Source organism: Miscanthus floridulus, chromosome 16 (genome assembly GCF_019320115.1).
Source record: "Miscanthus floridulus cultivar M001 chromosome 16, ASM1932011v1, whole genome shotgun sequence".
NCBI classification, from domain to species: domain Eukaryota; kingdom Viridiplantae; phylum Streptophyta; class Magnoliopsida; order Poales; family Poaceae; genus Miscanthus; species Miscanthus floridulus.
In genome coordinates this window covers 119,480,496-119,508,424 of record NC_089595.1, presented here as the reverse complement: position 1 = coordinate 119,508,424, position 27,929 = coordinate 119,480,496, and the positions used below count along the sequence as shown (strand labels likewise).

Below are 27,929 nucleotides of genomic sequence, written 5' to 3'. Positions count from 1 at the left end.
AAGTTTAAAGATATGTCCAGTAGGCATGGTCATACTAGGAGTTTTTCCTCCTATTACACCATTCAGACATATTCCTAGCTTATATGAGATAATAACGAATTGATCCTGAATAAATAAAAAATACTCCTAAAGAAGAACAAAAGAACAATTTATTTAGTAGAAAAAATAGAATTTTTTGAGCAAAGGAAAAAAAAAGAAATGGATCCGTCCCTTCCGTGCTTTGGGCTGTTGGTAGGCCGTCCGATCCGAGACGTTCCCGTTCGAACGGGAGACGGCATACCAGAAAGCCCAGCCCTTTCAGCAACTCCTCCTCACGTCTAAGGATGGCAACGGGGACCCGATACCCGATACCCGACGGGTATTTGATCCATTAGGGGACGGGGATGGGATCATATCTTTACCCGCGGGGATCTAAATGGGCAAGAATCCATACCCGACGGGTATAGCGGGTACGGGAACGTTCCCTGTTTACCCGTCCCCGTTACCCGTTGGGGAACCCGACTATTTGAGCTGTCATGCGAGTATTAGACCCAAAGAAGCTCAACATAGATATTTTGGTCCAAATCTGAACAGTCATATATATAATTTGTGTGTTCTAGGAACCCTCGTTCAATTTTTCCTCACCATCTCCGCCAGCAGCACAAGCATGCCTGTCTCACGAGCGCTCGTGCCCCTCGCTTCCTCAGTTCGGTCTCTCTGCCACCTTTGCTCGTCCTCCTCGCAACCTCGCTCCTTCTCCTCGGCATCTCCGAGACTCCGACACTTATACCCGGGTGAAGAAGAAACGTCTCCGATTGCAAAGCTGCGACTCCAAGTGTCCTTGTTTATCGGATATGCAGTACCCGTCGGGTATCTGTTACCCGACCGATACCCGACGGGTATGGGGATGGGCAAGAATCTATACCCGAGACAGTTAATGGGGATGGGGACGGGATGAATTCTCCGTAGCGGGGAAGAGAACGTTCCGGCGATACCCGACGGGTATATACCCGTTGCCATCCTTACTCACGTCGCAGCAGTCTCCCTCCCTCATCCTCCCCTCTCTCTCCCCCAATCAAAAAAAGATAAAAAAAAAAGAAGAGAGAGAGAGTCGCGGCGGTTTCCCTCCGGGCTCCGGGCTCCCCGCTGGACTCCGATCAGCCCCCGCCGCCTGCCTACCCGCCTTCCGTCCCTCACCGCGTCTCTCCGGGATCTCCCCTCGTCGCCGGCACGCCGCCCTCATGGCTTGGCGCCTCGCCATCTCCAAGGTTTCTCTCTCCCTCTCTCGTCCTTTTCTCCCCCCGCCCCTGCAACAACCCAAGGTTTCGTTGATCGATCTTTCTCGTGTACCTTCCCTTCCGTCCTCTCCTCGCTTGGGATTGGACGGGAACGAGTCCTGGGACACCTTCCTAGGGAAATCTCGCGTGTCGTCTGACGCCACGAACTAGGGTTTATGACGTTTTCGTCTTTTAACAAAACCCAGGCCTCAATCCGATCTAATGCAACGGCAAACCTCTCCGATCATAATACACGATACGCCACATGACTCAAATCTCCAGCTTTGTCCGGAGTTTCTACCTACACCCTTAATCCAGGTCCGAGGGAGCTGAAAACATCGGCCTTGTTGTGGTCTCGTCAGTGTCTGTGTGTTTGGGGGGCTTCAGGGCTTTATCTTTTTCAACACTTCGTTGACCACCAATGCTTGACTTTCTTTCGTGTTATATCAGCACACTTTGATTGCCTTCACCTGAGGTGTGATCATCTTTTCTGCACCTGCCTGTTTGTGTTGCAGGCCGCAAGGCTTCGGTCGGCAAATGCTGTCTGCAATCAGCTAGTGGCTTCCTCCCCTTTCATGGCACCTAGAAGCGACAATGCTGCAGGTATGGATTGGATATAAAAGTGTAAATAACTGCCTTCTGTGCCAATTAGCGTCACCTGCTTCTGCAATCTCCAACATTTGCTGTCATTAGGCATATACTATTTTGGTAATCCCTTTTGTATGGCATCTCATGTACTCTAATTTGTGCCCTCACCGTTTGTCGTATACTGTAGGATTATTGCTTCCCCCGTGTTTCTTTTTCTAACCTGTGTTGGTGCTTCACGCAGGTGGCATGCTTAGAAATTTGCAGGAGAGGTACCGCTCAAGCTACACTGGTAGCTTTCCACGCTGGATACGGGAACTGGACTCCCCGAGTGAAGCTTCTCTGCTTAAACAGATCTATAAAAGTGATCCAGAAAGAGTTGTACAAATCTTTGAAAGGCACCCTTCATTGCATTCCAACTCTGCTGCTCTTTCTGAGTACATAAAAGCTCTTGTCAGTCTTGACAGGCTTGAGGATAGTCCCCTGCTCAAAACATTGCAGAGAGGTATCTTCTCTACTGCTTTAGCTGGCATTGAGCAATCCAATTAATTGTTATTTATAAAACCTCATGTTTCATCACATCAGTTTTCTGTGGCTTTTGGTAGTCAAAAACAATGGCCTTACTGCTCTGTGTTTTGTTCTGTAGTTTCTTCATACACATGATATGTCATCTTATTTTAGAAATTTTCTGTGTGTGTATCATAATATGAAATTCGCTATGCAGGATTTGTTAGTTCAACAATTGAGGAAGAAAGACGTACTGGTCTTGCTGCTTTCGGCAGTTTGGGTCGGCGGACGAAAGATGGAGCTCTTGGTACTGTGAATGCACCTATTCACATGGTTACTGCAGGAACTGGTCAATTTAAGGAGCAGCTTTGGAAAACCTTCCGAAGCATTGCACTTACTTTCCTTGTGATCTCCGGCATTGGAGCTCTCATTGAAGACAGGGGAATTAGTAAAGGTTTGTTATCGTGTAGTATGATGACTCTCTCTTGTTCCTGATTCAGTTTGTGATAGAAGGTTAAGCCAACAGGCTTAGCATACTTAATCTGAGGTTCCAAAGGGATTACAAATATATAGGGGCCCAAAGGGCCTAACCAGTGCCGCATTCACACAGGAAAGGGCCTAACCGGTAGAGTGTTCACATAAGTAACTAGATATTCTAACACCCCCCGCAGTTGGAACGTTGCTGGGACGAACGGTCAGACTGGAGCGAAATTCCATGAAGACAGAAGAAGGAAGCCCCTTGGTGAAGACATCCGCGTACTGCGACGTTGTGGGAACATGTAGGACGCGGACAGTGCCAATGGCGACCCGTTCACGAACGAAGTGAAGGTCGATTTCCACGTGTTTGGTGCGTTGATGCTAAACGGGGTTGGTGGAGAGGTAGACGGCGCTGACATTGTCGCAGTAGATGAGGGAGGCAGTCTTCAGGGGGTGGTGCAGTTCCTGTAGAAGTTGCTGCAGCCATGAAGCTTCGGCGACGCCGTTGGCAACAGCACGGTACTCGGCTTCGGCACTCGACCGAGAGACAGTGGGTTGCCTTTTGGATGACCAGGAGACGAGGCTACTACCGAGGAAGACAGCGTATCCAGAGGTGGAGCGGCGAGTGTCCGGGCAGCCTGCCCAGTCAGCATCAGTGTAAACGACGAGCTGAGTCGGGGCAGACCGGGGGATGACCAGGCCATAGCTGATGGTGCCCTGAAGGTAGCGAAGGATCCGCTTGGCAGCGATCAGGTGAGTCTCTCGGGGATCATGCATGTGAAGGCAAATTTGCTGGACGGCATATGCAATGTCGGGGCGGGTGAACGTCAGTACTGGAGAGCACCTGCAAGACTGCGGTAGGCTGTGGGATCATCCACAGGAGGGCCAGCATCAGCAGATACCTTGGCACAAGTGTCGACGGGGGTAGAGTAGGGATTGCAGCCGCTCATGCCATGTCGATCAAGGATGTCCAGGGTGTATTGGCGCTGTGAGAGGATGAGAGTGTCCCTGTGTCGCTGAACCGCCACGCCTAGGAAGTGATGCAAGGGACCAAGGTCTTTCATAGCAAATTCCTTCTTCAGGGCAGCAATCATACGGAGGAGGAGCTGCTGAGAGGAGGCAGTGAGGACGATGTCATCCACATAGAGGAGCAAATATACTGTCTCAGTGCCGCGTCGGTATATGAACAGGGAGGTGTCTGACTTGGCTTCAGTGAAGCCCAAGGTGAGCAGGTAAGCGGCAAACCGGCTGTACCACGCACGGGGTGCTTGCTTCAGCCCGTAGAGAGACTTGTTGAGCTTGCAAACGTGGTCCGGGAGAGCAGGATCAGCGAACCCGGTGGGCTGAGAGCAGTACACAGTTTCTGACAAAGTCCCATGGAGGAAAGCATTCTTCACGTCGAGTTGATGGATCGGCCAGTCCTGAGAGTGTGCCAAGGTGAGGACAGTGCGAACGGTGGCTGGTTTGACGACAGGGCTGAAGGTCTCGTCGTAATCAACATCGGGGCGCTGTGTAAATCCGCGAAGGACCCAACGAGCCTTGTATCTTTCCAAGGAACCATCAGCATGAAACTTGTGTTTGAAAATCCATTTTCCAGTGACCACATTGGCCTTGGCCGGGCGAGCGACAAGATCCCAAGTGTGGTTGTCCAAAAGAGCAGCATGTTCTTCTTCCATGGCCCGACGCCAGTGCGGATTGGCAAGAGCATCGCGACACGACCGCGGTACCAGTGATAGGGCCTCAGTATGCAAGGCGAGACGAGGCTGCCGGTACCCGGACTTCCCGCGGGTCGCCATGCCATGGGAGTTGGCGACCGGAGGGATGGGGACGGCCGTTGTCGGAACCGGAGGGCCGTGCTTGACATAGCGTGGCGGAGAGGGAACAATGCTGGAGCGTCGAGGAGGGCCCCCCGCAGCGGGCTTAGAAGGTGAGCCGGGTGCAGGAGGGCGCCTGGAGTAGACGTGGATGACAGGAGGCTTGCTGAAGGAGGGAGCCGAAGGCGCCTGGGGCACCGCGGGGGCCGGAGGCTCCTGAACAGGGGGCGCCGGGGGCACCGCGGGTGCCGGGGGTTCCGGGACAGGAGGCGCTGGGGGCACCTGACGTGCCGGAGGTGCCGCGGGCGCGCCCGGGGGTACCAGAGACTTCTGGGGGACTGGTGTGCGCGAGCCAGTCGCCGGGGCGATCAGCGGCCGCAGGGCGGGGAAACCTGGTGGAGGCGATCTGGGCGTCGGGGTGCCCAGACCAGCCATCGGGGTGACCGGTGGCGATGGCTGGGAGCGGTCATGTGGAGGCGTGGGTGCTGGCAAAGCCCGGGTGTACCTGCAAGTAAAGGGAAGACTGGCAGGGGGTCATCGTTAGTTAGAAAATCAAGCTCTTGTGGAGGAGGTGAGGGTCGGCGAAGGGAGAAAGGAAATGTTGTTTCATCGAAAACAACATGCCGAGAGATGATGACACGGTTGGTGGCGAGGTTGAGGCACCTGTAGCCCTTGTGATCAGGCGAGTAGCCGATGAACACACATAGAGCGGAGCGTGGAGCAAGTTTGTGAGGAGTGGTAGCGGTGAGGCTGGGGTAACAGGTGCATCCGAAAGCTCGTAGGTCATGATAAGAGGGGTGGGCGCCGTAGAGCGCGAAGAAAGGAGTGCTCATGTGCAGCGTCTTGGTAGGGAGCCGATTGAGGAGGAGGGTAGCAGTAGCAAGGGCGTCAGCCCAGTAGGAGGGTGGCATGGAAGCCTGAAAAAGGAGGGTTCGGGTGACATTGTTAGTGGTGCGAATCATGCGCTCGGCTTTCCCATTTTGTTGTGAAGTATAAGGACAGGACATGCGGAGGGAAATGCCGTTGGCAAGGAAGAACGCACGAGAGGCGGAGTTGTCAAACTCACGACCGTTGTCACACTATACCTTTTTGATGGTGCAGCTGAACTGAGTGTTCACATGAGCGAAAAAATTGGAAATAGTAGGGAAAGTATCAGACTTTAGACGAAGGGGAAAAGTCCAAAGAAAATGAGAGCAGTCATCGAGGATAACTAAGTAATATTTGAAACAGGATATACTGGTAACAGGTGATGTCCATAGATCACAATGTACCAAATAAAAAATCTTAGCTGCTCTAGACAAGGAACTAGTAAAAGGTAAGCGAACATGGCGTCCAAGTTGACACGCATAGCAGAGGGAGTCATCGTCAGGCTTGCTGCAGATGATCGAAGAGGATTGGGCAAGACTCTGAAGGGCAGCCTTGCCAGGGTGACCGAGGCGACGATGCCAGGTAGTCAGGGAGGGAGTAGCCACAAGAGCGCAGGGACTGGAGGAAGATGTAGGCAGTTGCAAGGTGTAGAGAGGTCCCGAGCTGTTACATCGAAGGAGGGTGTCCTTGGAGTGGAGATCCTTCACAGAAACGCCAAGGGGGTCAAATTCAACTGAAACAGAATTGTCAGTGGTGAACTTGCGTACAGAAAGAAGATTTTGAATAATGTCAGTAGCTATAAGGACATTGTTGAGGCGAAAAGGGCCGGGAAGGATGGAGAAGCTAGTGCCAACCACTGGAAGGGTGGCACCATTGCCAACAACAATGGAGGAAGGAAAAGAGGATGATGGTGAGGCTGTGACCATACCAGGGTTGGAGGCAATGTGAGAGGAAGCACCAGAGTCGATGACCCAGTCCGAGGAGCTCGGTGGTGGAGTGAGGGCGACGGTACTAAAGGCGTTGGCGAGGGACTCGGTAGTCCATGGTGACCAAGTAGGAGAGGGCGCCTGGTAGTATGCCCCGGGGACCAGCGATGGAGTGAAGTACCCCGGGGGCACACCATCCACTAGGGCTTGCTGCGGTGATGGAGGCGGGACGACGCGAGGCGGTGGACCGCGAGGACCTCCAGGGGTGGACCCGGGCCACATATGGATGGACCCGGTCCATGGGTTGAGGATGGAGGGCCACTGCTGGCCGCCAGGGGGCTGCTGGCCACTTGGTGAGCCACCTTGTGTGCCGCCTTGGCCGCGTCCGCCGCGGCGACGCCGACCGCGACCGTTGCTGTTGCCAGACGGCTGCCCCCCGTCAGCCTGATGGGGGCGCGGGGGTGCAGAGGGCGGTGGAGGAGCGGACGGCCTGCTGGACGACGAGGCGACGAGGGCTGAGGGCGGTGCTGAGGGTGTCGCCATGTTGAGCTCGGCCAGGCGGAGGTCAGCGCGGACGTCAGTGATGAAGATGGCAACGGGCACAAAATATCCGCGTGCCCACGGATAGAAAACCCGATGGGCATGGATATGGGTTTAAGTTTGTGCCCACGGGCACGGGCATCGGTGTGATTCTAAACCCGATGGATATTTGCTCGCGGGCATGGAAAAATGATATCCGCACCCGCAAACCCGCTAGACCCGCGCCAATGACCCTGTAAGTCTATATACGGTTGCATGTCTTTATTCGTGTTAATTTGTGATGACTTGAGATACACTAATGTAGACTTTTGATGACTCTTGTATGGTCAATGTGTCATACTTTATCTAATGTTGAGATATAGACGTTTATTTTTTGATATATTGTTTCTTACTTGCTATTAAGATATGGTTGGGTGCTTTGTTGCTTTATTTTTGTGGGTATACGGGTGTGCCCGCGGGCATGTGATATCCGCGGATAGCGGGCACGGGCATGGTTTTCTACCCGTGACGGTTAACGGGCGCGGGCGCGGGCACGGATTTTTGCTCGCGGGTATGGATATCTAGGGCTAGTATCCGCGCGGATTTTACCCGTTGCCATCTTTAGTCAGTGAAGGAGGGGAAGGGTCTCTGTCGAGTGACGAACTGCGACATGAACTGGAAACGTTCATTGAGGCCGCGCAGGACGTTCAACACCAGAGTACGGTCCAGGATGGGCTCGCCAAGATCGGCAAGCGCATCCGCCATGCTCTTCATCTTGCGACAGTATTCGTCGATGGAGAGGGCGCCCTGGCAGAGAGTGCGGAACTTGGCGTCGAGGAGCATGGCGCGGGACTCGCGGTTGTTGAAGAATTGCTGTTCGATGCTGAGCCACGCCGCCCGAGCAGTGATGCCGTCGCGCTCGTGAACGACGTCGAGTAGGTCGGGGGAGAGGTGTTGAAGATCCACGAGACGACGACGCAGTCCATGCGGGACCACGCCGCATCGTGGGGGCGGGTGACGTTGCTGAGGACGTGGTCCTTCAGGGCGAAGCGGCCGAGGGTGAGGAGGACGTAGCCACGCCATTTGGAGTAGTTGGAGGACTGCATATCAAGAATGATGGGGATCAAGTTCTTGATGTTCTGTACGGCGACGGCTTGGCTATGCAGGTGAGCGATGGCCGCGGCCTCAGAGGAGATGGAGCGCGTATCGTCGTCGTCGAGCGAGTCGTTGTCGCGGAGGGGATCAGCGCGGAGCCGATCCCGGAGGGCAGAGGCCTGCTGCTCCAGAGCGTCGGCCTGTGCGCGCTCCGAATCGAGGGCGGCGGCGGCGGCGCGGACGCGTTCCTGGGCGGCGGCGGCGGACTTGAGAAGGTCCGCCTCCTCCTGGAGTTGCTGACTGCGCTCGGCGTTGGAGGTGCGCAGAGAAGTGGCCTCGTCTTCCAGGTTCTTGGCGGCGGCGATGGCTTCGTCGCGAAGTTTGGCCGCGGCGGCGGCAGTCGAGGTGCCGGAGCTGGAGTCGCCGGATGGAGGGGCAGCCATGGGCGCGGCAGCCGACGAGACGCGCGCGGCGGCCGAAGAGGCGGACGCGGGCGCCGGGAAAGGAGCGGAAGCAGGGGATTGGGTGGGAGAGAAACGGGCACAGGAACAATTAGTCGTCTGATACCATGATAGAAGGTTAAGCCAACAGGCTTAGCATACTTAATCTGAGGTTCCAAAGGGATTACAAATATATAGGGGCCCAAAGGGCCTGACCAGTGCCGCATTCACACAGGAAAGGGCCTAACCGGTAGAGTGTTCACATAAGTAACTAGATATTCTAACAGTTTGTGCAGCAATTGTCATTGAAATTTGGGTTATATACAGGACTTGGTTTGAACGAAGAGGTTCGGCCCAGCGTGGATTCAAGCACAAAGTTCAGTGATGTCAAGGGAGTTGACGAAGCTAAAGCTGAACTTGAGGAAATTGTTCACTACCTACGAGATCCCAAGGTGAACTTTTAGTCTGGCATAACTATTTGTCTGTGATGAGATAAAACAACTAAATAGCCTGATTAACATTATGTCTAGTCCAATATGCCCAAGCATAGGAGTGCACTGAATTCCAACACAGTGACGACCAAGTAATATGGTCTATCAGTTTTCTAATTCTTTTTTATGCCGTGATTTGTTGGGATTTTTTTATGTTAAACTCAGAGGAAACTGCAGGCTCCATCAATTTTACTCACCCTATTTCTTCTAGCAATCCTTTGTGAGCTCATTGTTTGACTTCACTTTCAGGCTCCTTGAACTCTTCTTTGAGTTTTTCTGACACTCTACATCCATAGTTGTTTTGGTCTCATATAGTATTAGACTATTGTTTTTCCCTTTGCACTGCTTTGTTAATGATGACTTTGTAATCTAGAATTTGCGCTTTGTAGAAGACACATCGAAGTGCTCATTTTTGGGATGTATATTCATGTTTCAAATTTTATTACTCATATGCACCTTTCATTCTTCCCAGCGTTTTACACGCCTTGGAGGAAAGCTTCCTAAAGGTGTTTTGCTGGTGGGACCACCTGGAACTGGAAAAACCATGCTGGCAAGGGCTATAGCTGGGGAAGCCGGTGTTCCTTTCTTCTCTTGCAGTGGTAGTGAATTTGAAGAGATGTTTGTGGGTGTTGGGGCTAGAAGAGTGAGGGACCTGTTCAATGCAGCAAAAAACGATCTCCTTGTATAATATTCATTGATGAGATTGACGCGATTGGTGGGAGCAGAAATCCCAAGGATCAACAGTACATGAAGATGACCTTGAATCAGTTTGCTTGTTGAACTGGATGGCTTTAAGCAGAATGACGGGATTATTGTCATTGCTGCCACTAACTTCCCTCAGTCACTAGATAAGGCACTTGTTAGGCCTGGGCGCTTTGACCGTCATATTGTGGTTCCTAATCCAGATGTTGAGGGCCGGCGGCAGATCCTGGAGACTCATATGTCAAAGGTAAAATCCTTAATCCTATACCCAACTTTTTTTGTGTGTTGTCATGCTTCAGGAATTCTCTGGTTTAGGCCCTGTTTGGTTGGGCTTTTGGCTTTGGCTTTTGGCCCCAAAAGCCAAAAGCCCAACCAAAGGGGCTGTTTTTGGAGGGTGCTTTTTCAGAAGCAGTTGCTTTTCCGTAGTTCATTTTTGAAAGCTGGTTTGACTCTGCTTTGGCTTTTGGCTTTCTACTTTTCGAAATTGGTGGAATAAAAAGCTCTTCCATAGTTGTTTCAAGAGAGATAAAGATAAAAGGTATATTTTATACTTGTTTAACCAAACAGCTTTCAGCTTTTCTACAGCTCACAGCCCACAGCAGCTTTTCCACAGCTCACAGTCCACAGTAGCTTTTTCCCACAGCCACAGCCCAACCAAACAGGGCCTTAGAATGCTCACTTGGCAATTCCTTCATGATCTCAGGTTTTAAGAGCTGAGGATGTGGATCTGATGACCATTGCAAGGGGAACTCCTGGTTTCTCAGGTGCAGACCTTGCGAACTTGGTGAATGTAGCTGCTCTGAGGGCCGCTATGGATGGAGCAAAAGCTGTTACAATGCAGGACCTTGAATATGCTAAGGACAGGATCATGATGGGCAGCGAGCGCAAATCAGCAGTGATATCTGATGAATCCAGGAAGCTTACTGCGTATCACGAGGGAGGGCATGCCCTTGTTGCAATTCACACAGAGGGTGCTCACCCTGTTCACAAGGCTACAATTGTTCCGAGGGGAGTTTCTCTTGGTATGGTTACACAGCTCCCAGAGAAGGATCAGTATAGCGTTTCAAGAAAGCAGATGCTGGCAAGACTGGATGTTTGCATGGGAGGAAGAGTGGCTGAGGAGCTTATATTTGGGGAAAGCGAGGTAACCTCCGGTGCCTCAGCTGACCTAAAGAACGCGAACTCGGCTGGCAAGAGCCATGGTCACCAAGTATGGTATGAGTAAGCGGGTGGGTCTTGTTCCTACAGTGACAACAATGGGATAGTATGAGCGGCCAAACAAGTGGTGTTATTGACAAGGAGGTGAAGGAAATTCTGGAGAAGGCGTACAATAATGCAAAGTCAATTCTGACAACTCACGATAAGGAGCTTCACGCGCTAGCGGAACGCCCTTCTTGAGCATTGAAACGCTGTCTGGAGCCCAGATCAAGAAACTACTGGCACAGGTAGACAAGAGTGACAATAAGCAGAAGAAGGGCTACACAAGGTGCCGCAGAAGACGCCGGCAGCTTCGGCTCCCCCCAATCACCAACCACCAGCTGCTGCAGCAGCAGCGGCGGCGGCAGCGGCAGCAGCACAAGAAGCGGCAGCGAAAGCCAAGGGAGTTGCAGGTACAGCCGCTGCAGCACAAGAAGCTGCAACGGCAAACGCCAAGGGAGTTGCGGGTGTTGGCTCATAGTGGGCATTGGGAGAAGCACAGCCAGCACTCTGTGCACCCAACCAAATGAGCTAGTCCTCTTGACATAACGTGAAGTGTGATTAGGGCGAAAGGTGGCAATGATGTAAGGAGTTGCGTAGCCTACTGCTGCAGTAAGAGAGCAGCTTTCTCGTCTCAACAATTTGGTGGTGGTAGGCAACCTGAAGAAGTTGCATATATTATTTGTAGCAGGCAAGGGACCTGGATGTAGATGCTTGCCTTCTGATAGTATGTCATTCTGGTGCGGAATGCTTTCTGTGAGATATGATTACGCTGACTATTGCATTCTGCGATTGGATCGGTAACTAAAGTGTTGTCTCTTCATCCTTTGTTCCTTATTACTGGCACCTACATTGTCATCGATAATTCTGCCCTGATGCTTGTATCAGGTAGGTATCCATTGCATACATCCTAAGTACAACCATGTATTTAAACCATCACATGCATTTTTTTTAGGTTTTTAGTTTTCCTCCCCATCTGGGTGATTTTAAGCGTTGGATCATCAGTTGTACTGAAATGATTGTGGTGCTCGAATTTAAAGATTAAAGTATGAGATGGCAGGACTTTGTATTGATGTTGGAGAGCTCCTGTGGTTGGTGGTTTTGCACCAACATGTAGAGTGCTGATGGCAGAACTTTGTTCAATCCAGAGCTAATGGTTCAATTTTTTTTCGGGCGGGCCGTAATCTTAAAGCGACACATGGGCCTGTGAAAGGCCGTTACCCCTCCTTTTTCACTCCTAATCTGAGAGTGGAGAGCACGCATGCCATTGCGCGAGCCCAAGGTCCTTAGCAGTAGCAACGATTTACTAGGCAGAGTAGCGGATTAGACTTCATCTGCTGGATACACGAGCTACTCAAATACACATCCGTTCCAAATTCTAAGCTACTCAAATACTCGTCCGTTCAAAATTATATGCCGTTTAGGTTTTTCTAGATATCAGATACTCATCCGTTCTAAATTATAAGGTGTTTATTTTTTCTAGATATCAAATACTCTTTCGTTCCAAATTATAACTTTTAGGTTTTTTTAGATAAATAAATTTTTACTATATGTTTAAATGTTTAAACTTTAAACAGTATGGTGTATAGCAAAAATTATTATAGTAGGTGACTAAATAAACCAAAAAGACACGGTAGAGTAGCCTAGATGCTGTTTTGATGGGTGTTTGAAAAAAAACGGCCTTGGCCTGACAGATTCTGTTGGATTCAGAAGGTATGGGCCGTACAGAATAGCCCTTTATTTAGAGGCCCAAATCCATACTGGATAGCCCATTTCCACCCACCCGATCGTTCTGGGGAGAAAGCTCCTCCAAGCGAAAAGTCTATATAATAAGGGGGGGCGGGGCACCTGGGCAGGCCACGACCAGCAGCCGGTGCCGACTCGACTCGACTCGACCAGCACCATCCACCACCCAGGCCACATCCAGATCCCGTCCCGACCCGGCCGGGCGCGCGGGCGCGCCTGCCTGCCTGCGCGGATTGGGCTCCGCCTCCGCCTCCGCTCGCCGCCTCCCGGCCCCACGCGCCCCTCCCCGCGAGGGCTCGCCCCTCCGCCCCCTCAGCCTCCCGCGACCGCGATCCCCTTCTCCCGCCGCTCGTCGCCCGGCGCCGCCCGCCCGCCTCTCTCCTCCCCGCTCCCGGCAGGTTCGTCTCCCGCCACCCTCCCCCTGCCCCCCTCTCCCTTCTTCTCGCGCTCACGCCTCCCGCAGGACGCCGGCGGTTCCCCTGCGCCGCTCCGCTGATTTGATTTGATCCATTGACACGGTAGATTTGAAATTTCAGCCGCAGCCGGCCGTTCCGTTTCGATTTTGATGCTCGAACGACGTGCCCTGAACTTTGTGGCGCTGTAGGATCTCACGCCCGAATTAGTTAGCTTCCAGCTCTCTGCACCTCCGCCTAGCCCGCCTGTCCCGTGCATGTCGGTTCTGTCCGCCTGCCATTTGTTTACGGGCGGGGTTCATTCATTTCGTTATCGCGCGCCATGTTACGTTACGTGTTCTGTTGGCCACGCCACTCCACTCTTCTGGGGCTGCAGTGAGCTTAATTTTTTCCCCCTTGTCTGTTCTTTTGCAGAGCTCGTGTGTACTTTGTATTACATGCGGAGTAATTTACCTACTTGCTGACTAAACGTGAAGGTGGTGAAGTATACCTTCCCTCAGTATACTTCCTCGGATGTCACGTCTGCCCCTCTGCGTTCATTTATGGCTCAGAACTCGTCCCGTCTTCACCGCCTCCTCACATTACTAGACAGTATCCTTTCAATCTGTTGCCCACCCTCCGCAGACAGAATCTATTTAATAGTACAATTGTTTTTTTAATATGGTCCATAACTGTTATTACAGCTCCTGGTATGTACTGTGTACTGCTTCTCTAGAGTTTAACTGATCTGCACCTTTGCCTGGTGAAATGTGCAACTAACGATGCTAAAAATATAATCACTCAATATCTATTATAAGTTGCTGAAATGACTGTCTATGGGAGTCGTTTGAGGTTCTCTGTTTGTTTATCTATCCCTGCAAAATTTCTTTAACGTTACCCAGCTGGTTCGACACAAGCAACGAGGTTTGCGGCTGCACGCCAAATTGGAGAAATCGCCAAGTCCCACCCCCAGGAGCTGAATTCGTTGCTCAAAAAGGTACATTGGTGGCATGGCTGTTGCTAGTTTTTTCAGCTCTTCAAGCATGGTACCTTTGTGCTTGCTTCATATGTTGCACCGCACAAGATCCAATCGAATACCCAACTACTTTAGCTGCTTAAACTCACATCTGTATGTTAGGACAAATATGCGCCAAGCAGTTTTCTTGTTCTGCACTCCTGATACGAATGGGATGGTGTATAGGTTGATAGGTTAAATAGCAAAGAGAGCTATGTCTATATGATTCATCTGTTTTCTGTTCAAGTGTCGATATCTATTGTTTAAAGAGTATTAAGCAGAGCTCAATTTATTTCACTGTTTTGTTTTCCCTTTCTTATCTTCATGTCTATTTATTACAAAATTGCAAAATAATCCCAAAGGGGCGAACATACATGATGGACATTTACACAAACCGCCCTAAACTAGGTGAGAATACAATTTGAATAAAATACACTCTTAATGTGCCCCCAGCCCCCTGCCAAACTTAGGGGGCAGAGCAGCTTGGTGCTGGCTTGGGTTGCGATCAAGAGCTATCATGCTCTGGTGCTATTCCCCATGTAATGGGATGATTTTGTCAAAGTGAATACATCTCAAACGGGCTGAATATCCATTATGTACTTTTGCACCAAGCACCCAGCACTGTATGAGAAGACAGTTGCATAAATGCACTTTTAACATTGTTGATATGAGGTGTTTTCATCCTAGGATAAGTTAATATTGCTTGCCCTTCTATATCTAGCTACAAACATCCTGTCAAGTGGTATCTCTGTAAATATTCTGCCAGAGGATCAGCGACTGTTCTTTTTATGTGTTCCGCACACATTAGTTGGCTGAATTTCATGTTGCTGTGTGTCAATTGTAGGTTTCTCAATATACTCGTAGTAAAAATTGGGATACAAGGGTTGCGGCAGCCCATGCGATTGGTGTGATAGCAGAGAATGTCAAACACACATCATTGAAGGACTTGTATGCTTCTGTGCAAGCAGAAAGACATGCTTCCGGGTTCTCTGATGGAAGTGATGATGCTGACTCAGCATTGCCACAGACTGATAGCGCAGCAACATCTGATCTTGCTTTTGGAAGGTTTGGCTGCATTTAACTTCAATGTTTACCAGTTACCAATCCCCCCTCCTTTTCGGTGCCCTCACTAGTCACTAATGCTGTTTTCTTTCTCTTACTTACAGCTTTGACATAGGCAGGGTATTGGAATTTGGATCTCCTCTATTGGCATCAGGTGGACAGGTGTATTGTTTGTGCCAATATTTTTCAGCTTCAAGATTTAATGTGTACATTGAGTAGTTTCGATTTTCTTTAGGGACCATGCTGATTTATAATGTATTATTCAAGATTTCCTTTATGGGTGGCCTATGCACCCCTTAATTCATTTCTTACCTAATGTATCAGCACTTCTCGTTATTCATGCCCCCCCCCCCCCCCCCCACCCCCCCACACACACACACACAAACAAAATTAATGTAAAGCCAACTTTAAATGATGAAATAGATTTCATCTCTTCCCAGCTTACTCATTGGTTTGTACAGTTATCCACTATTATCTTTAGCGGGGAAAAAAATGATTGGGCGATAGATAAATGTGGCTACATGACCTGCAACTCATTGTAATTAAAAAGAATATTTCTAATATTTCAACTGGAGCTACACAAGAGCAGCTCAAATATCCTCATTTGGTCTGTATCTACATGCATTTTATTAAAGTTTCCTGTAAGGGTAAAACTGAGCGCTCCATTTTAAATCTTATCTGTTTCAGTTTTTTCTGTTACCGCAGTACGTGAAATTGCTAACATTTTGATTGTGTTTGACTGCTAGGAATACGACATTGCTGATAATGGCAAGAATCCAGCAGAGCGTCTAGCTCGCCAAAAGCAAAATCTTCGGCGTCGTTTAGGTTAGTTTTTCTTTATATTAGTAGGAAAAGGTCAATTTCAATATTTTGAGCATGTTCCATATTTAAGGCTTTTCAGAATCTCAGATTTTACTTACATGTTGCTGATTTGTTGTTTTAAAAATTGACTAGCTTTTTGTCAATTAAAAGTCTGAATTCACAGTTTACCCTTATGTATTAGTGCTTCTGTTACAACATTCTTACCCCAGTAACGCTGTTAAAGAGAAGGTTGGCATAGCTATAAGCCTATAACACCTTCAGAAGGGGTATAAAGTGGCAAAACATATTTAATAGTACCTAGGCTTTTATTGATTCTATTGAAAAGAAAAATCTAGAGGAGCTCCTATACTATGATGTGGAGGGAGTACATTGCATTCATGTCTGAATGTACATATTAGGTATTGCTAAAAGTCCAGCAGCTGAAGTTTCAAGTCAGCATCTTCACTACTGCTTAGATCTATTTGATTTTCTCTGAAATTTGGAGGTATGCCTGGGGTTTAAAAAGATTGAAATACTGCTTAAAAAGTGGTAGTAGATGCCTAATTTCCCAGTTTCACTTTAAATCTTGGAGTAGTAATACTATAGTCGAATGAAGTGCCCCCATGGCCCCACCCGCTCATTGGATTGTTGATGTGCTGTTTCCATCTTGTCTTGATGATGTGAATACAAGGACTAACATCTTTGCATGTATACATTAGTGTTCTGGAATGCTTAAACTATTTTTTTGTTTTGTTTTTGTTCTAGTGCAGGACTGGATGTATGTGAGCAGTTTATGGATGTTAGTGATGTTATCAAAGACGAGGATCTTCTTGCCCAAAAAAATTATTGGGGTTCACATGTACAGAATAATGGATTCCATTCATTTAATTCAGGTCGTAATATTCAGCAGTTGGTTTCCACCATGGTTCCTAGGTATCCCAAGCATTCTAATTTTCGCTCTAGACGATTAAGTGCCAGGGAGCTAAATATGCTGAAGCGTAAAGCAAAGAGTAATGCAAAAGATCATACAAAGGCTGTATCTGAGGATGATGAGGTTACACTAAAAGGATCTGTGCCCTCCGATGGAGCTTCTTCTGAACAAGCTGGTGCACAAAATGTATGATTGGTCAGCCGTGCCATTTTATCTCTTTAGATCTTGCAAATCTGCTGAAGTGTTTATTTGAATGGGATCTATGATCATGAAATATGACAATTTAATGTTGCAACAGATTCCTGATTAATCTTGAGGCTCAGTGCAGCTATTATCTGCTCAACTCTTGAAAGTTTCTGTGCAGCTATATATTTAGAAAATTTAGAACTTCTACTTCGTATTTTCTCTTTACGCAATTGCTAGCACGGCTGGTATATGGCAGTGTTCTACTGCATGTGTGGATGGGTGTGCTGACACGCGCGCCAGTATGTTGACTTGTGGCTGTTGCTTTGTTTGGGAATTCATATTACTCCTGCCAGAGCATTATTTGGTGGGTTATTTAGTCATTTCCATTACCATTTTTCAGGATGTATTTGATACAGCTGTCGATGAAGACAATCTAGAGTACAGTGAGAATGGAAGATGGCCTTTTCAACAATTTGTGGATCAGCTTATTCATGATATGTTTGACCCTAGTAAGCCCATCTGATCTTTGAATATGCCTTGTATCTTACTGTCTTTTGTTGTCTTGCTCACAATGGTTTTACTTGTGTTGCATTTTAGTTTGGGAAGTTCGCCATGGCTCCATTATGGCTTTAAGGGAAATTTTGACACATCATGGTGCTTGTGCTGGAGTATATTTTCCTGATCTGAGCTTGCCTTCTGCTGATTTGGATGGTAAAACCAACTTTGATTCCCTTAAAAGGGAACATGGTATTGATCTAAATGAAGATGTTCGTGTGGAACACCTTGAACCAGCGTTAAAGAGGCATAAGAAAGAGCCAAATTGTTCTGAAAGTGTGTATATGGATTATGGTAAGGAGTTGGTTAACAGTGATTATCCAAAAACGGAAGGAGATCCGAGCAATGTCCCTGATGTATTAACTGGTGAACCAAGTTCTACTCATGTAAAAGTTGAGCCTGAGCTTGGTGTTGATGATTCAACTGACCCCGCTAAAGAAGATTCAACATGTAAATCATTACAGGAAAAACTCAACTCCATATCACATCCAAGTTCTCATATACATGCTCCAGAAAATTCAAAATTCATGAAACTGATGAAATTAGCCAAATACTCATATATGAAGAATTGGGAATTTCTTCAGGATTGTGCAATCCGCTTCCTTTGTGTACTTTCTCTGGACCGGTATGCTTTACTTCCAGATATACGACTAATACATTATCATCTTTGTTATTAGCCTTATATATTCCTGTATTATTCTGTTTTTAGCTTTGGTGATTATGTATCCGATCAAGTTGTTGCCCCAGTTCGTGAAACTTGCGCTCAAGCTCTTGGTGCTGTGCTGAAGTACATGCACCCTTCTTTAGTATGTCATACATTCAAAATCTTGCTGCAGATGCAGGTGTGTTTTTTGTAGTCATTTATCTCATCGCCTCAAATTTTCAAACACTGCATTCAAATTCATCATTACCATCTCTCTCTGTTCTTTGTTCTTGCAGCGCAGACAAGAGTGGGAAGTTCGTCATGGGAGCCTTCTTGGCATTAAATACTTAGTTGCTGTTCGCCAGGTAATTGCTAATCAAGATTTGATGAATTGATGGCCTACCTAAGTCTGTTAACCATGGTACATAATATCAGAGTGGCAATTCTAGTTGGGCTTGTTGCCAGCTAAATGTTTCACGAGGACATAATCCTTTTTCTCGTACTCCCTCTGTTTTTTTACATCTCGTATTAGGTTTGTCTTGAGTAAAACATTTCTATCTTTGACCATCAAATTTTTAAAAAATTGTATAGGTTAACAACATAAAATCTATGTTTTTAGATTCACTATGAGAAATGCTTTCATAATGTATAATTCACATGCTGTGAAACTACATGGATATATTGAAATTGATGGTCAGAGTTAGGAATGTTTGACTTAGGACAAACCTAATATGACATATAAAAAAACAGAGGGAGTACTGCTGAACAAAATTGTCCCTTTTGCTGATGCAACGGTATTATTTCTTTCATGACCAGGAAATGCTTAAAGATTTGCTTGACTATATCATTCATGCTTGTAAAGCTGGTCTGGAGGACCCTGATGATGATGTCCGAGCAGTGGCTGCAGAAGCCCTGATTCCAGCTGCCGACTCGTTAGTTAGGCTAAATGACCAAATTTTGCGTCCAATTGTGATGTTGCTTTGGGATATATTGCTTGACCTTGATGATTTAAGCCCATCTACAAGCAGGTATACTTAAATCCTGTTTCCCTTATCTGCAAATCAATATGTTTGAATAATGTGGGCAGGTTCAGCCACTTGGCCTTTTTATTTTCAAATTTCAATTGTTTTTTTTTCTTCTGATTCTGAAACCGGCTGCCTATCACTATTAGGTTTGTTGCATCTGTGGAACTTTGTGTACTTGTTTGTTGAAATTTTCTTCCTTTAAGTGGACTCTATTCATGTCGCCGATTACCATTAGTTTTGTTGCATCTGTGGAGCTTTTGTGTACTTGTTTGTTGTCATTTTCTTCCTCTTAAGTGGTTCTATTCATGTCACTGGAAATGCTTTTGTTATCTCATCTCATAGTTTCATTTTCATTTTCAGTGTAATGAACTTGTTAGCAGAAATATATTCTCGACCAGAGATGGTCCCAAAGATGCTTGGCACAGCAGCTTCAGGGGAAAAGGGAGAATTAGATCTAATAGAAGCAACTCAGATTGCTGAGCAAGAAGACCGACTAACATCTATTGAGAACCCTTATGGTCTAGCTACACTGACACCCCGGCTGTGGCCCTTTATGAGACATAGTATTACTTCTGTTCGTCGTTCCGCCATACGAACACTGGTATGCATTTTCAGCGTTCATTTTTTTTTAATTGTGGTGCTGCTGTATCACACATTTGATAATCTTATAAATTAACCAAATTATCACCAAGCAAGAAAAGGTTGCAGTTCTGCTGTTGTCATGAGTATTGTGCTCATTGCAGGGTTTTAGGTATCTCTTATTGGGCTTCCTTAATTAACTGTGTAATTTCATTTCTTTCTTTTAGGAGAAGCTTCTTGAGGTTGGCAACACTAGGAGTTCAGGTGGAACAACCCCATCTAAACTCTGGCCAACATCAATATTAGGTGATGCACTGCAGGTTGTATTTCAGAACCTACTTTTGGAGTCAAATGATGATATTCTTCAGTCTTCTGAAAGGGCTTGGAAACTTCTACTTCAGGTTATTGGTGTTCTGGACATGCTTATATTTATTAAATGCACTGAGCTTAACAATCTAGTCTAGCATACAGTGACATTAATTAACAAACAAAACTGTCTCAACTATTGCAGTGCCCTGAGAAGGACCTTGAATACGCTGCGAGGTTGTATTTTAGTAATTGGGTACAACTTGCTACCACTCCATTTGGCTCGGCATTGGATTCTACAAAAATGTTTTTACCAGTTGCCCTTCCACGAGGAAATCGTTCGAGAGCTGCTGCAAAGATTAGATCTGCTAGACTAGATCATGAGTACACAAGAATGGTCTCGTTTGGTTCTACAGGGGAAAGTACTTCACATGAAAAGCATTTGGATGTTCCCTCTAGCATTTCCAAGATAATTGTTGGTGCTGATCCTGACAAATCTGTTACTCATACACGAGTTCTTACGTCAATGGCCCTTGGGCTTTTTGCCTCTAAGTTGCCCGTAAGCTCATGGCAAGTTGTTCTAAGTCCACTAGCAATTGACCTCATGTCTCTCTCAGGAGTCCAGAGACAGGTATGAGATGGCTCAATCATGTATAATATATTTATTTGTTCAATTATGTGTGATATAAACTTATATGTTTTCGTTGTTCCAGGTGGGTTCAATGATCATCGTTTCTTGGTTCAAAAATCTGAGAGGCAGAGATCCTGTATCAGTGGGTACATTGCTAGCTTTCCTATCTTCCTTGAAAGAGTGGCTGCTGGACTTATTGACTTGCTCTGATCCAGCATTACCCACAAAAGATTCTGTGCTTCCATATTCTGAACTTTCAAGGACATACACGAAGATGCGCAATGAAGCCAATAATTTGCTCCACTCAATCGATTCATGTGCTGCTTTCAAAGATTATATTTTCAGCTTAAACCTTAATGTTGACGTGCTGAGTGTTGATGATGCTATCAACTTTGCATCAAAGCTTTTGTTACCATCTGAATCTGATCTTCCTTCAGAAAGTGAAAAGATTTTCCTGAATAACATAGAATCAGCAAAACAAGGCCTGTTGTCTACATCAGGCTACTTGAAATGTGTTCAGGTATGTGGTACATTCAAATTATTGTCCTCAGATTTGTATTTTTTGAAAAATGCTAGTGTTGCATATTACTATCCATGATGTTTATAATTTCTTGATAGACTTTTAGCAATGTCTTCACATAATCTTTGTTATTTGATGTTATTATGCAGAATAATTTGCATGTGACAGTCTCTTCTTTGGTGGCTTCTGCTGTAGTTTGGATGTCATGTTTGCCTAGCAAGTTGAACCCTGTTATTTTACCTTTAATGGCTGCCATTAAAAGAGAACAGGTAAATATTTTCTTTTTCTTTTGACCATATTATATTTTCTTCGTTAACCTTTATTCTCAGATGATTCTGTATCATCCAGGAGGAAGTACTTCAAGATAAAGCTGCTGATGCACTTGCTGAGCTCATATTTAGCTGTGTTGGCCGCAAGCCTGGCCCCAATGACAAGCTAACCAAGAATCTCTGCACTCTGACGTGCACTGATGCTGGTGAGACACCTCAAGCTGCAATAATCAACTCAATGCAGGTTATTGAGGACCAGAATTTGCTATCGATTGGAAAGCGTTTTAGCAGTCATAGATCCAGGGGTCATACAACATCTGGTGGCGACGAAAGGTCAAAAATGGAGGGTTTTATAAGCCGACGTGGATCAGAGTTAGCTTTCAAGCATCTCTGTGAGAAATTTGGACCTTCATTGTTTGAAAAACTTCCCAAGTTATGGGATTGCCTTACTGAGTTTCTTAAACCTGTAAAAACCGAAGATGGTATTCCGAAAGATGATGCAAGTATTGCACAGCTGGGCAGATCGTATGAGGATAAGGACCCACAGTCACTCATTAATAACATCCAGGTTTGTTCTGTTTGTAGCTTGTATAAAACTTCTATATTGTCTAGGCTTATATCACCTGTTAATGTTAATCCAACATGCTACATCAGTTTGTATCTTACCATCCTTCACTGTTAGCAAGCTTAGTTTCTTACATTTTCAATGCCTTTGCTGGTTTTTGCAGGTTGTTCGTTCCATTTCACCTCACTTGGCTGAGCCCTTAAGGCCTCAATTGCTAAATCTCCTTCCCTGTATTCTTGGGTGCGTTCGTCATCCTCATGTGGCTGTTAGACTAGCTGCTGCAAGGTGCATCACATCTATGGCAAAGTCATTGACCGATGATGTGATGGTACTGGTGATAGAAAATGTCATTCCAATGTTGTCCGATTTATCTTCTGTATGTGCAAGACAAGGAGCTGGGATTCTTTTGAGCCTTCTTGTTCAGGGTTTGGCTGTGGAGTTGGTTCCTTATGCACCTTTCCTTGTTGTTCCTCTTCTGAAGTGTATGAGTGACCCAGATGGTTCTGTTAGGCAGACTGTGACTCACAGTTTTGCTGCTCTTGTTCCTTTGTTGCCATTATCAAGGGGTGCTTCATTACCAGGTGGACTAAGTGAACGCTTATCTAGCAGTGCTGAAGATGTGCAGTTTCTGGAACAGCTCCTTGACAACACCCAAATTGATGATTTCAAGCTTAATATTGGTCTTAGCGTTGAATTACGAAGGTCCAGTTCTCTTACATAGAAGTTCTTTTTTTTTAATCATAACATGGATTCATGACACCATTTTTCGATCTTAAATAATAGTAGTGTGTCAATACCATAATTCATGTAAAGAGCACCATTGTAATGATTTAAGTTGTTAGTTTGTTTCATATGTTTAAATATACTGTGATGCATATGTGCGATTCCACAATCTTTCTGTTGATGCTTATTTAATATTGATTTTGTGTTATTGCAGGTATCAGCAGGAAGGGATCAACTGGCTCGCATTCCTTCGTCGGTTTAAGTTACATGGAATTTTATGTGATGACATGGGGCTCGGTAAGACGCTCCAAGCATCTGCTATTGTAGCAAGTGACATTGCAGAAGCACGTGCACGGAATGATGACAAAAATCTGACATCTTTGATTATCTGCCCTTCTACATTAGTGGCCCACTGGGAATATGAAATAGAGAAGTACATAGACACCTCTATCTTGAAACCTCTTCAGTACGTTGGTTCTTCGCAGGACAGAGTGACACTCCGTAGTCAGTTTGATAAGGTTAACGTTATCATAACATCATATGATATTATACGCAAGGATATTGATTTTCTTGGGAATATCCCTTGGAACTATTGTGTTCTGGATGAAGGGCATATAATAAAAAACTCAAGGTCTAAAATAACGTCTGCTGTGAAACAGCTGAAAGCACGACACCGCCTTATCTTGAGTGGCACACCTATTCAGGTAAACTAAAGCTTCAACTGAAACTCTTGTTGACCTTCTATTTTCTTGAGTGGCGCACCGCCTTGACTCTGTTTGTTCTTTATTTGTATGACCTTCTATTACCTTCTCTTGACTTTGACACATTACATTGGAATTGGAATTGCAGAATAATGTGTTGGAGTTATGGTCTTTATTTGACTTCCTTATGCCTGGGTTTCTTGGGACAGAAAAACAAGTGAGTTGTGTTTTGTATACAAGTTGCTCTATATGAAACCCAAAAGCTACGCAATCTGTACCTTCTGCTAGTACCTTACAAAAGCTTAGTTTTAGGCATAATTTTACTAGTTTTACTCTAGCTTCTCAGTTAGTCAGTTTGTTTGGGAATGCTCATTTGTTTTCTAATCTGTATTTTTGCTCCAGAGATCGATCCAGTTTTTTCATAACAGAAGTCTGTTATATTAATCCAGGTTCACATAAGATGATTTAAATGAAGTGTAAATAAACAAACTGAATTGTGCTTAATCTGCGAAAGGTTTCATAGCCTAGTTGTTACGACTCCTGTGTAGCACCTCCAGCTCCTGGGTTTGACTCCCCGTGGAGCGAATTACAGGGCTGTTTGAAAAACATCCCTCACTGCTGTCCTACCTGGGGGTAGTGATGGGACTCCAAACCTGGTGGCTGTGGCCAGTGGCCTAGGTTATGGTGCGATGCTATAGGCTCTGCCACTGTCAGGGTTTGGGGTGTTTCTCGGTTGGTTGAAGACGAATATTTCCTCTTTCAAACGATACCGTGGGGGCGGTCTTTCCCCTGCCGACCGAGATTTTTTTTATATATATATAAAATGCTTACCTCCGCTGAAGTACATGTTCTCTCTTTGAATCTACCTGGGTCTGTTCTTGTCTGAAGATATATTGTACTGAAGCCCGTTGTTCTTTACAGTTCCAAGCTACATATGGAAAACCATTGGTAGCCGCCAAAGATTCTAAATGTTCAGCAAAGGATGCTGAAGCTGGTATTCTTGCAATGGAGGCACTGCATAAGCAGGTATTTGTTATTTATAATTGTATTTACAAATGACCTTTGTATATAGATAAATAAATTCGAACCTGCTGTACCAGGTCATGCCATTTCTACTGAGAAGAACAAAGGATGAAGTTTTATCTGATCTTCCAGAGAAGATTATCCAGGATAGATATTGCGATCTCAGTCTATTGCAGCTCAAACTTTATGACAAATTTTCCAGCTCCAACGCAAAAGAAGAGATTTCAACTATAGTAAAAGCAAATGAATCGCAGGAATCTGCACCTCAACCAAAGGCAACTCGTCATGTGTTTCAGGTGCTGCAGTTGAATCTCATATCCTTGTTATCCATTTACATTTTTTTTGTTTTAATGGGATTGCTTTCTAACTACATTTACGTTTTAATGCAGGCGTTGCAGTACCTATTAAAACTCTGCAGCCATCCTTTACTTGTAACTGGAGAGAGCCCCCCTAATCATCTTGTGGATCTTCTGAAAGAAATAGGCGTGGGATCTGGCAGTGAGCTTCATGAGCTTCACCACTCACCTAAGCTTGTTGCTCTTCAAGAAATACTTCAAGAATGTGGTATAGGATCAGAAATATCTAGTCCTGATGCTTCGACAGCTGTCGGGCAACACAGAGTTTTGATTTTTGCACAGCATAAGGTATGAAGCCTATCGAAATTTGGGATGTCTATTTTGTTGTTCCAAGGCCTTTCATTCTGTCATCCTTTCAAGTGGAAAAAAAAATCTTTTCTCATGATCCAACTTTCTTTCCTTCAGGCTTTTCTCGACATCATAGAGAAGGACCTGTTTCAATCTCATATGAGAAGGTGAGCTCTATGATATTTTATTTCTTGTGCTGGGTGTGTGTTGATCTTGCTGTATGGTATGAGATTCTGCTGCATTTCTTTGGTTGTAGTGTTTTATGTGCCTTTGTACTTTATTATATTGTAGTGTCAGGAGCCCACAACGAACTTGTTTAATCTGTGAGGTTGATCTAGTATTCTGGTCATCAGTGCTATCCCTTTGCTGATTTGGCAGCTTTGATGTGCATCCGTGCATGCATTTCGTATTTCTTCATCGCTATACTTGGTTTTGGCAACATAGGCTATGGCTATGATTTTTCTTCTGCTAATGTTTTTTTGAGCAAATTATCTAATTAAGAAAATTTGATGTTTTGCAGTGTCACATATTTGCGGCTGGATGGCTCTGTTGATCTAGAGAAGAGATTTGAAATTGTTAAAGCATTCAATTCAGACCCAACCATTGATGTACTTCTGCTAACAACCCATGGTATGTTTAGAGAACTGTGGGATTGTTCGTTGATATGTTGGGAAAGCTTGCTCTGATTCTTTCTTTGTTGCAGTTGGCGGGCTTGGCTTGAACTTGACATCTGCCGACACATTGGTGTTCATGGAACATGATTGGAACCCAATGAAGGATCTTCAAGTAAGTTTTGTTTTTCTATTTCCATTCATGAAGATGATATGCTACCTGTTCATTTAGGTTTTGCTATGCTATTTGTCTTGATGCCTTGAATTCGTTACTCTTTCATGAGTCATACCTAGTCTATTCAGCAAATTTAATGTATAGCTATGTCAGTATTTTCATTCTGTATACTATCTTTGGCATCGATTATGTCTTAAGGTTCAGTGAATCCTTGGTTGCATGATTGTATCCACCCCCCACCCCCACGTGTCTTACAGCAATATTCTAAAATAATATGATTCTGCTCTTATAGGCTATGGACAGAGCACATCGGTTGGGTCAGAGGAAAGTGGTGAATGTTCACCGTCTCATCATGCGTGGCACCCTTGAGGAGAAGGTGATGTCTCTCCAGAGGTTCAAGGTGTCAGTCGCCAATGCTGTCATTAATGCTGAGAACTCGAGCTTGAAGACCATGAACACTGACCAGCTGCTTGATCTGTTCACATCTACCCCTGCTTCAAGAAAAGTAAACCCCTTGAGGCATTTCTTTCTTTCTTTTGCGATGCAGAGAGACGTGGAAATGTTTTGTTTCTAATGCATTCTCTCGCCCGTGACAGGCATCGGTCCTTCCACGTGGTTCAAGCGACGAGCAGAGTAAAGATTCCAAGAGGAAATCTGGTGGCAAAGGCTTGAAGTCAATTCTTAATGGGCTGGATGAGCTTTGGGATCAGTTGCAGTATGCTGATGAGTATGATCTGAACCAGTTCCTGGCGAAGCTGAACCGCTGAGCATAGAGGATCACCGGCTCTTGTACAGTGTAAAGTAATTTGGGACGTGTGATCTAGATGGTACGCAGATTTTGTTGCCAACCTCAGGAGATTTTTTTGTTCTTTGATAGGGAAGGAAAAGAGAAGCTCGCAAAGATTAGATGCGACATGGCTAACATATAGGTGGTTGGGGTTACGATCTCAATTTTTGTTTTCATTTCTGTTAGGAGGAGGTTTAGGGCTGGTCATCAGGGGCTGTAAAGTTTTGAGGAGTTGTATATACTCTGCTTACCTATAATCAAAGCTGCAGCTCTGATCCTTACAGAATTCCCTTGCTTGCTCGTGTTTTCTACAATTCTCCTTGGCCATGTCTTGTGATCAAGTCCTGATTGGTTGTTGATGCCGAGTTGTGCGTTTGCACTGGCATCTCGCTACTTTTGAGCCCTGCCTCAATCTTCTTGTGTTGGAAATGAAGCTTATCGGCTCCATGTTCGATACGGGAGGGTATGTGCACAATAATTACAAATTAATCTTCATGAATCATGGTTGGTTTCTTAGGTTATCAGATAAATAATAAGTTTTAATGAGGAAATATTTTGTCTATTGTTTTATTGGACTTGATCATTGTTTACCTCCATGGGAAATTTGGAACCGATCACAATGTGGATTTTATTTCTAAACTTGAGTATGATATTTACCAAAAGGAAACATGTTGGCTGTCAAGAGCATAACCTAACTTAAGCTTCTTGTGTTGGAAATAAAACTTGTTGGTCCCATGAGCGATTCTATGCTCGAAGAAGCCTTTAGAACAACCGAGCTGACTGTTCCATTGCCATGGATTGTAGACCTATTAGGCCCCATCTTTGTTATGGTACAATAGAGGGGGAATCATAAGCTCTTATATTTATTGTGCCAAACTATCATGTACATGTAATAATAGTTACAAATTCATCTTAATGAACCATGCTTTGTTTCTTAGGTAATCGGATAAGTTATCTCGGAAATTTTTGGTGTAATGGATTATTATTGGACCTGATAATTGTTTAGCTCCATTGGAACCCATCATGGATGCGGATTTTTATTTTTAGAGTATGAATTTTATTTCTTTGGTTGATAAACAAGGATTTTTTTATTCTATCATGTTGACCAGCATGGATTTTTATTTTTAGAGTATGAACTTTATTATTTCTTTGGTTGATCAAGG

At 45.5% G+C, this 27,929-nt stretch overlaps 1 protein-coding gene and 1 pseudogene across 1 annotated transcript; both read left to right on the top strand.

Annotated features, from left to right (window-relative positions):
* The first annotated feature begins 1,026 nt into the window (after positions 1-1,026).
* Positions 1,027-11,697, top strand: LOC136511968 (ATP-dependent zinc metalloprotease FTSH 5, mitochondrial-like; annotated as a pseudogene).
* Positions 11,698-12,721: 1,024 nt separating this feature from the next.
* Positions 12,722-27,052, top strand: LOC136513315 (TATA-binding protein-associated factor BTAF1-like). The gene is made up of 29 exons (XM_066507301.1): positions 12,722-13,020; positions 13,450-13,626; positions 13,917-14,011; positions 14,874-15,094; positions 15,196-15,253; positions 15,838-15,916; positions 16,663-17,009; positions 17,410-17,518; positions 17,607-18,189; positions 18,274-18,406; positions 18,504-18,572; positions 19,024-19,235; positions 19,593-19,833; positions 20,039-20,212; positions 20,323-20,748; positions 20,831-21,268; positions 21,418-21,537; positions 21,617-22,105; positions 22,266-22,804; positions 23,040-23,529; positions 23,675-23,743; positions 24,448-24,552; positions 24,627-24,845; positions 24,939-25,193; positions 25,311-25,360; positions 25,714-25,823; positions 25,897-25,979; positions 26,272-26,484; positions 26,576-27,052. Exons 2-29 carry the CDS (start codon positions 13,578-13,580, stop codon positions 26,744-26,746), a joined length of 6,147 nt encoding a protein of 2,048 aa, XP_066363398.1. The 5' UTR covers positions 12,722-13,020; positions 13,450-13,577; the 3' UTR covers positions 26,747-27,052.
* Positions 27,053-27,929: the final 877 nt, after the last annotated feature.

Excerpts from the sequence above, each read along its gene's own strand:
- LOC136513315 (XM_066507301.1), top strand. The coding sequence starts at position 13,578 with ATGGCTCAGAACTCGTCCCGTCTTCACCGCCTCCTCACATTACTAGAC. Across the intron at positions 15,917-16,662 it reads AAATCTTCGGCGTCGTTTAG|GACTGGATGTATGTGAGCAG; the intron begins GTTAGTTTTTCT and ends GTTCTAGTGCAG. Across the intron at positions 25,824-25,896 it reads ACTTCTGCTAACAACCCATG|TTGGCGGGCTTGGCTTGAAC; the intron begins GTATGTTTAGAG and ends TCTTTGTTGCAG.